We start from the raw sequence: 17,882 nt of genomic DNA on the forward strand, positions 1-17,882 counted from the left end.
ATGCTGGTCACATGACCTTGGAGGTGTCTATGGGTAACACTGGCTCTTTGGCTTAGAAATGAAAATGAGCACCACCCCCCAAAGTCAGACATGACTAGACTTAATATCTGGGGAAACCTTTACCTTTTATGTGGGATGTGTGGCCGTCCCGATGCTGTCAGATGGAAACTCCCAGCCAACACTGAGAAAGAGTGTGAGCTGTTTGGAGTTTTATCCTTTTCATACCAATGGTATCCCACCTTCCCCTCCACAGCCAACTTTTAGAAATACTGACAACACAAAATATTTAATATCTGAGGTTTTTATTTAATTTTATATACAGTATATGTCACAGACAAACCTGTGACAACCAGACAAGACAAAAGTCAATCCCTCTCAACAATTAGCAGCTTAAAGAACTATAAACTACAGTGTTACCTTCACAAGTGTCATATCTGTACTCTTCATCCCGTGGCAAGTGAGTTTTTATTTCATACTTTTTTAAAAAACGCACTTACCGCTAGGTCAGTTGCCTACTAATGCACGATACCACCCTGCATACACAACACAGACACACACGCAGACGCACACACAGGACTCTTCAGCCACATTCAGAATCCTCTTAGAACTGGGAAGTGAGCCTACCAAGGAAAATCCCCACCCACCTGCTTGCAACCACCTGGCTTCTTGGCTTGTACTGCTTGCAGCTTTTGTTTCTTGAGGTCCTACTTCCAACTAAAGGGCTGAATTATTGTGTCTCTTTAGGCTGGTTCATCAACCAACAAAACTCTCCAATGAGGGTATCCACAAAAGTTGGAGTAAACAATGAAGTGTCATCACTAAGTTCATATTCAGAATGTACTCAGTTATCATGCAATGGTGGGAAGGAACAAAAGAAATCTTAAAATGTTAGCTTTTCAACTGAGTTCTTTCTTAAATAGCCAACTAAAAGGAAAAAAAGGATGTCTTATGAACCACGGAAAATGTGCTGACATGTAACCTTTTCCATCAAGGCAACCTGTTACATTCATTTCTTCTTCTTTTTTTGCAATCAATTGATATGCGATTAACATACTAAACCTTTCACTCTATCCAAATAGGAAACTATGCAATTCCTCAACTCAAGAGTGCCACACCAGTAATAGTAATCAGAAGAACATTAGATACACACACACACTCTCTCTCTCTTTCTCTCTCTCTCACTTGCTCTCAGACTTGTTCACTGGCAGCCTCTGCCTTTCACAAATCATCCAGGAATGCTTCACCTTTAAGAGAAAGAATACAGCACTTGCAAAGGAACTGGGGATTTTAAAGCTAAAGTCACATTTTCAAACAATTAACATTGTTAAAACAGTTTTGATGCAGTCACAGCCCTTCAGACCAACAGGAGGGGAATGTATGATCCACTAGCAAAAGAAAAGGCAAAATGATGACACAAGAGTTAGCGTTAGGGTTGTCAAGAGAGTGAACGCAACTTCACAAAGCATGGGCAGCAGTTTTAAAAAGATTTCAAAAGATATTGAGAACTACAGGGGAAAAGACTTTCACAGAACAGTTTGGGAGATTAAGGATTCTGTTAATTATTTTCCTTTTCATGAGATACTGTATGCTCAGAATTCAAATACTATAACTGATTTTATTTTTTTTTACAAGTAGAAGAATAAAAACATCTTTTTAGATTTTACAGGGTGATGAGCACCAACAAATATGAATTTTATTGTTTCATTTCACATTGCTTTGTACCCTGAGCTCAACGTGTCTGCAGTAAAAATCTGAAGATGGGGTCAGGAAGTTTTGGAAGAAACTCATTTCAAACATAATAGTTGCAGTCCAAAGTCTGACCTTGTTACTTAGTGTAGGGGATCATTATGAAAATCAGGAGAAATGTGTAGGGAAAGTAGGATCCCTTTGAGTCTGTGCATATCAGGCAGTGTCAGCATAAATTCAACAGAGTGTTGCTGTGGCAGGCCAAGATAAACATTAATAACCCAATTCTGTATCTCTAACATTAGGGGAAACAGGAATGTTTATTATTTGGCTCAAGTCTATTGACATTGGCAAGTTATTTCCTTAAAAGGACAGGCAAGATATTTGATCAGTGACAAGGTGTGGTGATATTGGCATGAAGAATTTGAGTACACAGACTTATGAGTCTGGGAATGATATGTAAAATCGCTGAGATTAAGATCAGGGCTGAGGGAAAATTTCCCACTGCTGCCCAACAGCAACCAAAAAGAACAAATCCCATGCATGAATGTAAACTACATCACAACATAGTTCTAGAGAATAAAGCCCTAACAAGAGTTCCTGTATTCCCTGTCAGGCATCATTGTAGGTCACTTGGGCATTTTGTCAGGTTCTTAAGAGAAGAACACTGGCCACAGATAAATTGCAATAAGTGATGAAATGTCAGCAATATAGAAGATTTTCTTTCTCCTTTTTACTGATTCATAGTGAAAAGAAAAGAAAAACAGATTCAAGAAAAGGTCTGAGTTCTAGAGATATAAACCCTGTAGGCCACTACAAAGAAAAAGGCTCCAGAAAGATATGACACCATAGCTGCGGAGTCATGGACGTAACAGAGGTTGCTACCATTCTAGGGCTAAGCCACACAGTTCCAAAAAGCAAGGAGGTTTCTCAAGCTGTTCATTTGCCACCTCTCTTCTCAATGCATCTCTTGCCCAGGGCAAAATATGTGGGGGTCACTTGTGTGAGCCCCTGCTTTCCTTTTTAAGAGACATGGAAAAGCTGCATGGAGAAACAGGGCAGTGGAGGTGGGGTAAGCAGGGCAGTATACGCCACTGGCAGTTCTGTTTCCTTAATTCCTGGTAAGGTACAACCTGCTGTTAGTAGAGCTGTACCACCTATTATAACCTGTGAAGAGAAGACAGCTCTCACTAAGACAGACTATATAGGAACAAGATGCAGAGCGGGGCTATAAACATACCAGGAAAGACCAACAAGACGCATTGTTTGTTTACTAATAGGACAACTTTGGTTTCAGTTATCAGGGGTTCATTTGAATCATAACTTGACTCGGGAATATATAAAGCAGGGGAGAGAAACATGTGACGCTTCAGATTTGCCAAGCTATAACTCCCATCTCCCACTGACTTTGCTTGGATAAGAGTTGCAATCCACCATCTGGAATGTTACATGTTTCTAATCCCTGCCGGAAGCACTGGCCCTTTGTTTCCTTAAACATTTAGTTTTTTCTTAAACAGGGTAACTTTTTAAAACAGACCTGAAGTTGACTGGACATGAGCTCTTCCAGTGGCAACCCCAACTTTGGCATGCAAGAGCCTAAACAGAAAGTTTAACTCTTACAAATGGCCAGTGAGACTAAGATTCCCAGGTACCAATCACTTTTCACGTAACAGAACCGGCACTCAGTCACTTGCTTTGAAAAGGCTATCTCTCTTCTTTCCTTAAAAACAAGAATATATTCTGAGTCTAGATGCAACAGACCCAGGGATGAGATTTTAATTCTCCTCCCTGCCATAAAAGAAAAAAAAATGACGAAAAGACAGACAGGAGGAGAAAGAAGATCTCTTTTCGTGGAGCTGCATCTGCAAGTTAAGAAGGAAACAGATCACATCAGAAAAGCTGTGCCTTCAAGATGCATGAGAAGCCACTTCTGCTCTCTCCTCAAAACTGGTTCAGGACAAAGACAGCTCACATTTATTCACACATTTCTTCATGTAAGAACATCACTTCTTTATTTCAAAAGGGAAAAGAAATGACCTGCCCAACCACTGAATTGAAAAACAACCCCCAATAAGAATAATAAAAAATCCTATTAGAAACAATAAGGAAGCACTGAGAGTTTGAGTATTACACTCTTCAAGTATGCCATTCGGATTTTTAAATCTGTGACTATACACATATTAAAAAACAGTAAAAGTGCGACCAAGGGCATTTGCTTAAAGTATTTAAAGGGCTACTTCAAAATACTGTAGTACAACTGTGCAGTAACTGTGTGTCGTATAACGCATCCACTTCATATCCTTAGTCAAAAAATTGAACAGGTTTTAGAGAAAGAGTGTGGATGCTCAGTTAAAAGAACAGACAAACCCAGCAATAGATCCAGGGAGTTCCACGCATTGCATTGGTCTTCCATTAGAGAAAGTCACCCTGAAGCCATACATTCAGACATGGAATGTAGTCAGGTTTCACAGTAGCATTATGGGGTCATCGCGGTACCATTTGTGCACTGGATTAATCTTTGTTATGCTTTGTGTAAATGTCTTTTCTTCTTCACAACAGGTTTAGTACAGTAGCTTGAGTCATAATTTAAATTGCCCATTGGTGTGCTCCAAATTGGTGTTTTATTTTTTTGTACACTTAAGGAATAATAAGATTTGCATCCAAAGAGAACCATGCTACATAAAAATTATCCAGGATTTCTGCCAAAAAAGAGCTCTTGAATAAAATCTAAAAAACACTATTGCCAATGTGTCTCATAGAGAGAAAAAACGTTATTTTAACTGTAAACAAATTCACACTCTGACACTTTAAAACTTCAGCGGAGGAAGGAGTTGTTGACTAAGCTTTGCCACACTCCCTTGGCCAGAGGGCCCTGGGGCGGGAGGGGCAACAGCCAGTTCTTCGTAACATCATCTTGGGGGAGAAAAGAACCGTTCCAAGTAGCCAGCAATGGCATCCCAGTGCTTCCAGAAAAAGGCAATGAAGACCACTACAAGTAAAGTGCTGAACGTCCTGCTGCGAGTTTTCATGAGGGGGACCACGCAGTTGGCCACGGTGGAGACAAAGACCAACAGGACTGCCATGACAGCCAAGAGGATGTTGATCAACTTGCCCAGGAGGTTTCTGGCAGTGGCATTCTCCAGGCCTTCCAGCTGGACCACTTGCTGCTGTTGCTGTTGGAGTTCCATCTTTGAGATCCTTGTTTGGCATGCCTCTAGGGCCTCCTGAGAATCAGAGAAAACAGAGGTCACTAATCATATGACATCTAATGTTACATTTGTTTGTTATATTCTGCCTTTTATTATTACATAATTCACAGGTTAAAGAGAAATCTCCCGAGTTGGGTTACAACTAAGTCTACTTTCTATACATCAAAAGAAATTGGTACAGTAGAGTCTCGTTGATCTGACAAAAACGGGCTACCAGAACGTTGGATAAGCAAAAATCTTGGATAATAAGGCGGGATTAAGGAAAAACCTATTAAACCCAAGCAAAGACAGGAGGGAGGGAGCGGGGGCTCTTGACATCACTCCTAGGCTCCTCCCACATGTGACCGCCCTTCCTTGCCTCCTGCCTTCAGTTCTCTCTCTCTCTCTCTTTTCCTTTATTTCCCTCTTTCTTCCTTAAAGCAAAAATTTGCACTGCTGGCAAGAGAGAGAGAAGGGGGGGGGGGGGGGAGAGACATGCCAGGGCTGCAGGGAGAGGGGTGAGGCGAGGATGGGCGCTGAGGACAAGAGCGCCAGAAAGTGGGGCTGGCAGAGCAGGTAGGGCAGCGGGCAGCCCCGGCATGGCTCTACCTTTACCCACACGGAGGCCACTTCCCCGAAGCCTCACCTGGGCTTAATGCAAGGCCCCAGGGAGGAGAGACACAGCAAAGAGGGAAGCAAAGTCTGGAGTAGGAGCCGGAGTAGGACGAGAGGAATGAAGCAAGGGGAGCCTTGTTGCAATTCTCTGAGGAAGACGAAGAGCCTTGTTTTTATTCTTCCAAGGCAGGCGCAGCCACGGCACATTGGATAATACGGAATGCTGGATAAGCGAGACTCTACTGTATTAGAAATAAGAAGTCATAAGGATCCATCGAGCAGGATAGTAGAAGACAGGAGAGGACAGTTCAGCCAGAGCACGACCTTAGATGGCCTGCTTTGTCCTTGAATTCTTCCAGTATTGCAACTGGGGAAATGGGATGAGTGTATGGGAAAGCGAATCCACCTTTACTCAATTCGAGGATTGCTGACAGTCTGGACATTGTTTTGGACAGTTATATTACTCACATGGTAACAATGATGAGTGTGCAACTAGACATGTGTGCACGGTGTTATGCCAGTCTGCTGATGGGAAATCAAATGCAAAGAGCATAAGGCAGATGACAAGGCAATGATGGAAAGCAGGGCCTGGCACATCCTCCAAATAAAGAGCTTCTGATGCACAAACTGCAATGCCTCTGGCATTCCTGAAGTTCGGTTATACACTGCAGGATGTGAGTAATGTCTAATGGTTTTATATCCTGCAGCAAAAGTTATGGTCCCTCTGCACTGCTTCCTTTATACAGGGACTTTATATTATGAACAAGAGGATTCTGTCTTATTGCTTTTATGTGAAACTACACTCAACAGTTTAATGGCAGAAAAGAATGATGGGACTTCAAGAAGAATAGATGGCAGCTATCTCCAAGGATACTCCATGTCATGCTTTGATGTCACTGGTCTCTGTTATACAAATAGCACTACATGGAAGGGGATGAAATGAGAAGCTGAAACTTTCAGGTGCCAGGGATTACTCTCCATTCTCAACCAATTCTTAGCCACCTGTCTAAAAAATTAAGTTTTCTGCATGGCAGTTCATATTTCACACATAAATAACAATGGTGATGTTTCATTGTACAGTCATAATTACACCATATTGAGTACTCTCATACCCCATTTAACAAAGTCTCTGACAGAGAAGTTCCTTTTTACAAAATATGCCCACTCTGGCTCCTTTAAATCCTCAGCTTCTGTCTAGCTGGACATTTTTTGGCAAACATCAGCATTGGTAGGATGGTATAGACCTGGAGAAACATAGATGTTTGGTGGCATGTTGGAACAGAGTATCTGCGTTAAACAATGCAACAAACAATACTGAAGCTGGAAGCAATGGAATTCTACTTTATCTGGCCCTATTGCATCTATGCCCGTGTGTCTACAGCAGGCACAGTAAACAGCAGTTCTCCACAAAATTCCCTAAGTGACCATATATAGTCAACAGAACAGACAGAAAATGGAAGATAACATAACAAACACAGTGCATGGAGTCAGGAATAGAGAAAGACAGCAAAAACAAAGTCCAGAGAAACTGTTAGAGAAAAAACAATAAAGGCACAAACCGATGTTTCCTAGCTGCAATCAGCATGGAAAACAGGAACTGAGGCTGTAGCATCAAAATGTTTCAATAGAAAATATCGAGAAGGTTCTGAACTGCATTGTGCATGTGCAAAGTAAACCCATATGTGTGATTTCACAGACACTACATAGAAGAAATCTGCCTCACCACTGACATTCTATGCATCTATGGCAAGCATCCTCGACAATACATCATAACCTATATATCTTAAAAAAAGAATTGGGTAGATGTCTGTCTACCCAAACTGAAATTGTAAGAAAGGTTAATACATCCCCGGACACATTTTGGAAGATGCTTTCAAGTGGTCTCTAGAAGGTCCAAAATGTTTTTTTGTTTCAATTGTTTCACTTTGTGTTTTTATTTCACATATGCATATTTTAGTTTTGAGTTAAACATTTATTTATTTATTTATTTAGAACATTTATACCCCATCCTTTTCGACCTCCGACGGGGAACTCAAGATGGCTTCCAACACAACGTAAAACACATAATAAAATATAGCCATATACATTAGAATAGTTATAAATATACATTAAAAATTACTCTTCTTTTTGTAGCATAGAAACCTATCAATATTATTTCCATGTTATTTCTGCTTCAAATATCACATTTTTGCTGAAGTAATGTCTGAAGATGCATCTACTTCAATAACGGAGGTATGGCTATATCTTGATGCTAAAAAGAAAACAAAAGCATGGAGCTTATACAAAATTTCTCTGCCTAAAGGGGAATTACTGCATAATCTCTGTTGCCCTTACCATTGCTTACACTATGAATGTTTCATTCAGGAGTTGAACAATGCAGGCATCACCTTGTTTCTATCTGTGCTCTGTCTCTAAAGGTTTCCTTAAAACAAACTGACTTGATATCCCTTTAGCAAGAGTCTGCTGTTTCCTTGTTAGGATGGAAAAACATAACCTATATGAGTTGTTGTAGGTTTTTTTGTTTTGCCTGCATCTATGGCAAGCATCCTCAGAGGTAGTGAGGTCACAACCTCTGAGGATGCTTGCCATAGATGCAGGCGAAACATCAGGAGAGAATGCCTCTAGTACATGGCCATATAGCCTGAAAAAACCTACAACAAACCAGTGATTCCGGCCATGAAAGCCTTCGACAATACATCATAACCTATATATTTTGTTCCTAAATCCTTCTGCAATTGTAAAACAGTTCAGTTCAGAAAACGGTTTGTCACACTTTTTTCTGATCTAAAATTGGAACTCTTCCAGCTGGGAAGGTTTGCTGTTAAAATTAGGAATGCCCTGCCTTCTGCGGAGCCTACCTCAACCACCATATTCTGGCTTACTCACACAATACTTCTTATTTCCTCACGCAGTCCTTCTGGCTTGCTCACGCAAGGCTTATCTGACCTGTCTGGCTGATTTGACATGTGCATATTTTAGTTTTGAGTAAAATGTTAGCTGAAATAAGCTTCTTTCTGTGGTGTAAGAAACTCTCTCAGATACTAAATTTTCTGTTAAAGAAGTAATGCCCAGGAACACAGAGACTTGGTTAACTGATCTATGCCTGTAAGTTGTGCTAGGGCTGCAATAGTACCACCAGTATTAATTACTCCCTTTAGCTTATCAGTACAAATCCAAACATGGAAAATCTGAACTCCTGCAGAAAAAGAATGTGAGCTAACATGAGAGACAGTATATAAATATAGTAAGTAAGTAAGTAAGTAAGTAAGTAAGTAATCATTCCCCAAGACATGCCTCTTCAACCTGTAGCCCTTCAGGTGTTTGGGCCTCCAAGTACCAGAAGCCCCAGCCAACTTGTTCAATGGTTAGCCATGTACACAGGCATTCCCTGCTGAACACTTGTGTTTAGAGACTCCCAATGTAAACACATATGCTGGCTGCTTTCATGTCTAATCTAGCCTCCAACAATACTGTGTTTGTCAGTTACCTGCACCATCACTGTGAGACTGTTCAGGTTTCAATACTTGGACAAATTTGCTACTTACAAAGAATTGTATTAAAATGTTCAGGCTATGGATTTGGAATTCACTGTTAAATCTATTGCGTGCTACCTCCTTTGAAGCGGTTACTTTCTAAAATTAACTTTTCAGACTTTTGAACTTTACATACTCAGACAAAAGCCAAAAACAAACAAACCAAAGCCCTTTCCTTTCAAAAGCTACCTTATTCGGACAAGCAACATTGAACTGGTTGCTTCCTAACAGGATAGAGTGGATATGCAAAGCCAGCTACTCTTTTAAATTCTATGTCTTTCTGTATTAAAATTAGTGATAGACACATCCTGCCACCAGCTTACTGGAAACAATGCCATAAAACTATTTTCTTTCACAGGACAGCCTTTTGGTCTCATCACCCAAAGCTCTAGAATAGCTTCGGCTAGCAGACCAGGCTAGCCTTCATTTGAACTTTGGGCTATAAAGGAGAAGTCTTTGTATGATACTAAGCAGACTCATCTTAATGGCATGTACTGGAATCAGAGCAATGGTGACAAAGACAATTCAGAACTGAACAGAATTTCATTATAAATGGATATTGTCATAAAAACTGTAATAGCTCAATAAGTGTGTAAAAATGGATCCACAGACATAGCAAGGTGGAAATTTGCATCATATTCACCAACCTGGATGTCTCTGGCTCGCTCATAGGACTGATAAGCTATTTTTTCCTCCATGCTGGCCAATTCCTGCTTTAAATTGAGGATCTCATTCTGGTGGAGCTCAGTCAAGTCATTCAGCTGCTCTTCCAGACGTTCACAACTAGAACAAAAAAAAATATGGTTGTTAGCTCCTTGCAATGAAAGCTTTCCTGTTTAATTGCATGGTACTTACTTTGAGAGTAGTTGTATTCCAGAAACTGTTTTTGCGGCTTACCATAAATGAAGTTGAATTGGTTGAGACTTGATGAGATATTCATTGAAAAATGATAGCAAAATGTGCTGCAGGATGTCCCGCAAAAACAAAGTTTTTGCAGTTTAATAAACTTTTTCCATGTTTTTATGAGAGAGCCAATTAGGAAATGATACTTATAACCCAGGAACAAAAATTATGTTACATAGTGTAACCTAACTAGCCTGATTTGAAACTATTTATATTTTTTACGGGAAAGGCCGTGTGAATGGCTGGATCCAAAGTTTAACAATACAAAAGGAAGTACTAATTTAAACATTAGACGCAGTGGGCCTATAACGGCAAATGTACTTAACAAACAGTTCCACACAGATATGTGCACACTTTAATTATTGTTCTCAAACTATGAAAACTTAAGAGCATATTAAAATTCACACAGTGATTTCCTGCAGAAAGTAGGAAGTCTTAAAGGGTACGACCCATTACTTGTTAATATATTTTGCTTGGCTTTCTCCAAAGGAAAATATGGAACTTTTAATGTCAAACTTACATTCCTTTAACTTACAAACAATCAGATCTGATAATACCCATTCCATACCCTTAATTCCAAAGAAACACAACACATGAGTTCAAAACGCCACCTACAGAGCTGGGGCCTCGGAATGGAATTGGCGTGGTGCCGTCCATTTTAGGGAGGCAGGCCAAACCAAACCAAATGTTCCTGCACCAGTTAATCTGTGCTCAGTTCTGGCATCTGCTTCCTATGCCAAGTCTCAAACCTCAGAATATATCAAGGAAAGATATCTTCAAGTACCTCTGAAGAGGTACAGAGTGCCTCTCCATATCCACTTACTGGATGCCTTCACACAAAGATTAGAACTTTGCAGATTGGCTAAGAGCATTTTCAGATATACTTGGATTCCTACTGCTCTGCCTCAAAACTGTGGGTGCTTCTGAGGGGAAGACTCTCAGCCTTGCTAATCTGCTGGAATCTTAAAGTTGATTTCATATTGCCTGTCCAGATTTTAGAGTTGCCATGTGGGCCTTTTTAAAATGTTCCATCAAAGCAGTAGGGATAGTATAACTAAATGGCAGTACAGTCTCCTTTCTTGACATTTCATGCTTACCATATTCTTGTCTTCTGACACATTCAAGCAGATTCCATATTAGGGAGTTACATCACTTTAGCATTCTTGAGTTTTTTGTTTGTTTGTATTTAGAAAATTTAGAGAAGCAGAATGCCTGTTAGATTGTTGCCCCATTTTTGCTGAAATATGCCTAAATGGGATGCCCTGATGTTTTCTATTTCATGCTTGCCCATTGGCTTTTATGATTAGTTTAACAGGAAATCAATATAGAAATGCAGAATTCTGTTGAATCCTCAACATCCCCCCTTTACCAACACTTGAAAGAGCTCTTTTCATTTCATATTTCAAAATACTATTTCTCCAAAACCAAAGAGAAAATAGATGCAGAAACCAACAAACCAAGAGTATTTCATTCCACCTGTATTTATCTCTATCTCTTGCTGCTCCTGTGAAATTTTCAAGTGCCTCTTATTTCAACACAGTGAATTTTCCAAAAAATAAAATCAATTGAAGCATAAGAAGATAAGTGCAGCCTTACAGATATTATGTACATTTCTTCTAAAGTAGTCACCATGTTCAGTGGGACCACTCTTTGCTTTATACTCCAAGAAAAAGATTTGAGAGAGGGGGTGGGATTTGCTTTGCGAGGCATGAAATGGTTCAAAGGAAAAGCATCCTCACCCACCCTTCTTATAGACAACTCCTCAAGCACACAGGAGGTGCTCTCAGTATCTCCTAAAATGGATAGTTATTCCTAGTTTTGTTTTTGCTATTTTTTTGGGGGGGGGGGGAGGAAAGAAAAAGGTGCCCCAGAGTTGTAGTTGTCTTCTCACTCCTCTTTTAGGTGCCGGTTGAGACTGGGAAACTTCCAATATTACTTTTCCTTTTTCAGACCAAAATATTAGTTTTGTGTATATTTCTACTTCAATGTTGAGAAGAAGGAAATTCTGCTTGGTTGTTTTCCCTCTTGACCTGCAATCCAAGTGGCTGCAATCACCGCTAAGAGAGTAAGTAGTAAGGCTGAGTCAAGTATATTCTGGTGATAACGACATTGAGATTCATATATAAAACTATGTCTTCTTTTTTTTCTGCTGGTCTGTTTTAGCTAGCACTTGTTGTTTTCACGTAAAATTGATCTTAGTATCGTTGCTATTGTTTAAAAGGTAATGTTCAGTTATGTTGTTACCTTGACAGAACATACTTCTTTAGCAAACCCCATTAGCAATCCTCTTTTCAAATCTGACCTGGAGGTCTGGAAGATTTCTCCAAAAATGTGTTGATGGGTTCATGGGTTTCCAGAGAGGATGAGGAGACCCAGAAAGCTTTGCTGTATAGGAAGACTACTGACAAAACATTGGCGGAAGCCTACTGTTCTTTATGAATATTTTTGTTTGGCTTTGTTTTTGTTAAAACTAAGAAAAATAAATACTGGATGTGAATCTCAAAATTCAAGGCTTGTATCTTCTGGTAAGGACAAGAAAGCTTGTGTGATAAACACAGATATCAGTAGAGTATCACTGCTACTGTTTACATGTCATGCATGAGCAGAATGACACATGGGATAAACATAACACGGCAAGACCTTATGCAACCATATTCATTTCCTTTTCAGAGGAATCCTGGGTTGCCTCACCAACTCAAATCTTGTTCTCTCAGGGCTTCATAACACTCCTATTCTAAAGAGAACCTATGTAAATCTAGCTTTCTTGAACATTTGGAAGTTGTGAATAATGGGCCAAAACATTCACATTGGAGTTGGTGGGAAAATGGCACAGATGTGGGCATATCTTGATTTCAATAAGGCCTTCAATAAGGTTGCAAATTATATTCTCACAAAGAAACTATTAAAATGTGGGCTAGACCACTGTGGGTGCCGACCCAAATGCAGTTCCTTTAGCTCAGTGGTTCACAATATTTTTTTGACCAGGGACCACTTGACTAGAGACCACTCTCCAACATTAGTACAAAAAGGGTTACGAATTGGTTTTTGTCAACATTAGATTTGGTCTGGTTATTTACGGTGCTGAAAATTGCACCACATCAGCTCTAGTTTCTGATACAGAACATATGCCATCCAGTAGTCGCCATCTGCTCGCCCACAGAAAACCATATTTAATAATCTAGAGCTGATGTGGTAGTAGTAAATTTTCATCGGTAGTCAGCCTCTTCCCTCCTGACATCCCCATTGCCTCGACACTATAAGAGGCTTTTGCCACGTGGTTTCAAGGCATCGGTGTAGTAATGATGAGGCCATGGACCATATTTTTGTTCTTGTGGACCACTGGTGGTACACAGACCAAAGCTTGGGAACCACTGCTTTAGCTCAATGTTGGGGTGATGAAAAATGTTGCAACAGTAAAAGGTTTCTGAATGCTATCTAGATATTTACACAAATCTGTTAGCAACAACATGCAGTGTTTACAGTATAGAAAATACTTCAACTGTACCTCAGAAATAGAAAAACCAGCCTGTTTAGCAAGCCCGACAAAGACTGAATTATCATCAGTATATGTTTGATTTTTCTACTTATTTTATATACCCATCTACCTGAGATAATGTAAAAGATTTTTGGGTGGAAAGGGGTCATAAAAAATACCAGATGGAAAGGAGTTGTGAGAGAAAAAAATTAAGAAACCCTTGGTTAGACAATGCTACTGTGGTGACTGCTTGATCAACCAACCCAAGGGGTGTTTACCAATGAAGAGAGGTGATTACTGGAGTGACACAGCTTCCTGGGTAAGGTATGAAAGCCAAGCTCTAGGAAGAGCAGGTTAGAGAGCTGGGTATGTTTACAGCTTGGAAAAGAGAAGTTTAAGAGGGGACATGCTGTTTAAATATTTGCAAGGATGTCATATTGAATTTGTTTTTTGCTGCTACAGAGACTAAGACCCAGAGCAAAGGATTCAAACTACACTAAGAATTAGGAGGAACATTCTGATGATAGAAGTTGTTTGACAGTGATACATGTGCCTCAGAGTGTAGTAGAGTCCCCTTCCCCGGAGTGCTCTGATTGGGTGTTCTTGCATGGTAGGTAGTTGGACTGGATGCCCTTGGGATCTGATCCAACACCATGATTCTATGATTCTAAGCACTGTACTACTCTGCATGGCTCAATATTTATTGTTGTTGTTGTTGTTATTCATACCCTGCTTTTTCTCTGCCAAAGGAGATTCAAAGCAGTAAAAAACCGATTTGGACATGTGAGTGTTAGATACATTTCTGAAACAGAGTTCTGACTATATATATCTGCACATAGGCAGGGATGGGCGGATTTTAGAATTGCGAGACATGCTGTAGTCTCTTAAACAAAGCCTATGAGTAAAACAGACTCTAAGAATAAAAGAATGACTCTACACACTATTAAGCAACATAAAAAATGAAATTCTGAGTAAATATTTTTTAAATAAACAAAAAATGTTGGGCAGTATGCTTATCAACATTCTCAGGCGACCCAAGAAAACTGGAAGTTGGATAAATAAGAAACCAGCTGAACACATCCGAATATTATGAATTCAGGTTACATGATGCACAAAAAAAGTCTATTGTGGTATCTTCCGTAATGAAAGTGATTCAACAGGACAGCAGAGAAAGTCCTTTTTTATCAAGTAAACATCTGCTGAATTCTAAAAGCAGATAAGCCCCTATCTGTTTTGGAATTTGGCCGCTGATAAAGCAGTAAGGAAAAAACAACAACCCAGAGATGAAGTCAGAGCTGAATTACTAAAAGAGAGCTAAAGGGAGTGGCTAATCCATCTGGACTATGTATGAGGCCACATCAGCTGTCCAATAGGCAGACAGCACAGATTTTGCTCAGACTATAACAAGTTATAACATTGCAGAAGAGAGAGGGAGTGACGTACAGAAATCATAGTATCCTTAAAAAAAGTGCCGGGGCCAGGAGTGGAGAAGGGGAAAAACAGGAGAGGCAACTTTACTAAGACCAAAGCCCAGCAAAGGCAAAAGTAACATACAGGGCCAGAAACAAGGCAGCCTAAGTATGAAAGACAAATCAGGTTTAAGACAAAAGACAAGCACTCTCGATTGAAAAATTAGGTGTAGGAACTAAAAGCTGGATCCTTTGCAGGAACCCTATGACTATCAGACAAAGGAATACCCCTTGGATGTAGTCCTAAATCCCACAACTCAATATGGATGCTGGGATTCGGTGTTGGGAAGGAGTGCATTTTCATGGCTAAGGCTTGTGCACCATTCCTAGAGCCGCCTGATCTGTCTACAGTGACACATGCCTGAATGACATTCCTTTTGGATTACTACAATGTGCTCTACACCCGGATGTTTGGAAACTTCAGCTGATTCAAAACAGTATAGTCACACTACGGATGAGGGCTACTTATAGGGAGTATACAAGTCCCTTGATACAACAGCTCAATTGGCTACCAGTTTGTTTCCAGGCAAAATTCAAATGAGGTACCTGAAAGACAGTATTCTCTGCTAACCGAGAATGGTGATACAGAAGCTGCCAGAAGGGGAACTTCAAACTTCTTAAAAATTAAATCAAATTAAAGATAGCATAATTTTTTCTTCAAAAGTACTAAATGCCCGAGATTATCTTTGTTTTTAAAAAAACAAAAGAAGTTAAGGTGTTTACATGTCTCTCAAGCCAGCTGGCAATAAGACCCTCCACTTTCAATTTCTTTAGAAAGCAAACTTTACTTACAAAAAGATGCACTAATCTAGAAAGAGGAACTCTGTTCATTTGTGCCACACATGTATAGCTGACCACTTAACTTCCCCTATGTCTCCTATCCTCCTGCTTCTCCGTTCTAACTATTACTAGCCTCCATGTGTATAATATATGTATGTGCCTTCAAGTAGACTGTCCAATTATGGGGACCCACAAATTTCATAGGGGTTTTCTAGGCAAGGAATCATCTGAAGTGGTTTTGTCAGTTCTTTCCCCTAAAATATAGCCTACGATACCTCATATTTATTGGCAGTCTCCCATCAAAGTGCTAACTAGGGCTGATACTACTTTGCTTCTAATATCAAACAGGATCTGGTGCCTTTAGGGCAGTGGTTCTCAATCTGTGGGTCCCCAGGTGTTTTACCCTACAACTCCTAGAAATCCCTGCCAGTTTACCAGCTGTTAGGGTTTCTGGGAATTGAAGGCCAAAACATCTGGGGACCCACAGGCTGAGAACCACTGCTTTTAGGTCCTTGTTAGCCTCCAGATTTTACACATAAAATACACATGGCTTATAAAAGCTACTCTGTCAATTCAGTCATTTGTTTGTCATTTGTTTGTCACAGTACATAATGTCAGAAAGTCACTATAGTTGAAAAGAGTAAGTATATAATTTAACCAGTCAAACAAACTTCTATAGAGCTGTTTTCACATAATACAGGAAGGAAACAAGAAAGAACTCTCTTTAAAAAAGAGAAAATGCTAAGGTTCAAGTTTGTCATTTTTAGCTATTTATGCAAGCCATTACATATCTATCGTAATTATCAAAGTATAAAGTTAGCACATCACTCATTCAAGTGGATTATGGATTATAGATTAAAGTTACAATTTTAGCAGATGTCTGCAAATGATTTTGAAATAACTCAAACTCATCAATTCTGTTTCCAGTAGTCTGGTATCCAAGGAAGAATTTATAAAACATCCTAAGTACATTTATGCCAAAACAGAACATAATAACTAATTCTGTCTAGTAATGAAGTCAATTGATGATTGGTTTCAATCAAGTTGAAAAAAGCTGTTTACTTTAGACTGTGTAAGATTTTTTTTTTTAGTTTTGGAATGGGAAAATTAGGAAAATTATTTTGACATGAAACAAGTTATAATTGCCTCCATTTGGTATGTGTAGAGGTAGGACATGTAAGGGCCTTTATTCCTTTAAAGAGGCATATTTCAGAATACCAACCAATACAGTGAATTTTGATGAGTGTTAGGAATGTTGGGAACCAGTGTTACATGTAGCACATACTGGGATAGTTCAGTTCCTGGTCCAAGTGTTTGGAGCTGTAAGGCTCTATACCACATGTGTCAAACTCAAGGCCTGGGAGCTGAATCCAGCCTGGCATATGCTTTTATGCTTTTATGTAGCCCCTCCAGATGCTAGGCTACAACTCTTAGATGATTAGAACTGATGAGGATTGTGACACAGTAACATCTGAACGGCCACAGTTTGTTGTGTTTAGTCAGGAGAGTGAGGTTTGGATTTAGATACAAGGCTTGTGGGCATGATGTCTGACTTTAATTTTTCCCCAACCTCAGAGCCACAAGTGCTGTTGAGTTACAATTCCACATGGAGGAAAATCAAAAGTGATGGGAGTTGTCATTTAATAACATCTGGGGAATCAAATGGGGTAAAAACTAAAGAGCACCAACTACTATGTAAAAAAAATGTATTTGGCCCTCTGTATCCATGGATTCTTTGTCCATGGTTCAGGGCAACCAGAAGGTTGATGTGGTCTTTGATGAAAATGAGTTTGACACCCTTGCTCTAAATGATCTACATCTTTGAGGTACTTCGTCACAAGATTCCCTGCTTCTCTACCCCTTTATTGATAATTATGAAGCAACCAATAAGGGATGCACTGAAAAATCCATCCTCCAACAAGACTCCCTTACCGATAACCTATGAAGTAACCAAAACAGGGTGCACCTAAAAATCCATCATACCATAAGATTGGGACTATGAAAATGGCTGGCAAACTGCAGGACAGGGTTACAAAATGATTCTGAGATAGGTGTAACCACAGGGAATGAAAGTCAGGAAGGGAGAAAATCTGGGCTTGCAAGAATGGAGTAGGAAGATGCCTCTCAACTGAACAATGTTTTTAAAGGATAGTACCTGAGATACATGAGAACAATAGTGCTGGGTGAATGCATATGTCAAGATAGCTCCGGACAGGCCTTACCATTAATATGA

The 17,882-nt window shown here is 39.7% G+C and overlaps 1 protein-coding gene across 7 annotated transcripts in view; it reads right to left on the reverse strand.

Moving 5' to 3' along the window:
* Positions 1 to 285: 285 nt before the first annotated feature.
* TMCC1 (transmembrane and coiled-coil domain family 1) overlaps positions 286 to 17,882 on the reverse strand; it is a 159,699-nt gene continuing 142,102 nt past the window's right edge. For all 7 annotated transcript variants that reach the window (XM_060766251.2, XM_060766250.2, XM_060766253.2 and 4 more), the window contains 2 exons: positions 9,670 to 9,805; positions 286 to 4,910 (listed from right to left, as the gene is read on the reverse strand). In XM_060766251.2, coding sequence (XP_060622234.1) covers positions 4,596 to 4,910; positions 9,670 to 9,805 — 451 coding nt within the window. In that variant the 3' untranslated portion in view covers positions 286 to 4,595. The remainder of the gene's footprint in view (positions 4,911 to 9,669; positions 9,806 to 17,882) is intronic.

The sequence above is a fragment of the Anolis sagrei genome, chromosome 2, assembly GCF_037176765.1.
Source record: "Anolis sagrei isolate rAnoSag1 chromosome 2, rAnoSag1.mat, whole genome shotgun sequence".
Taxonomy (NCBI): domain Eukaryota; kingdom Metazoa; phylum Chordata; class Lepidosauria; order Squamata; family Dactyloidae; genus Anolis; species Anolis sagrei.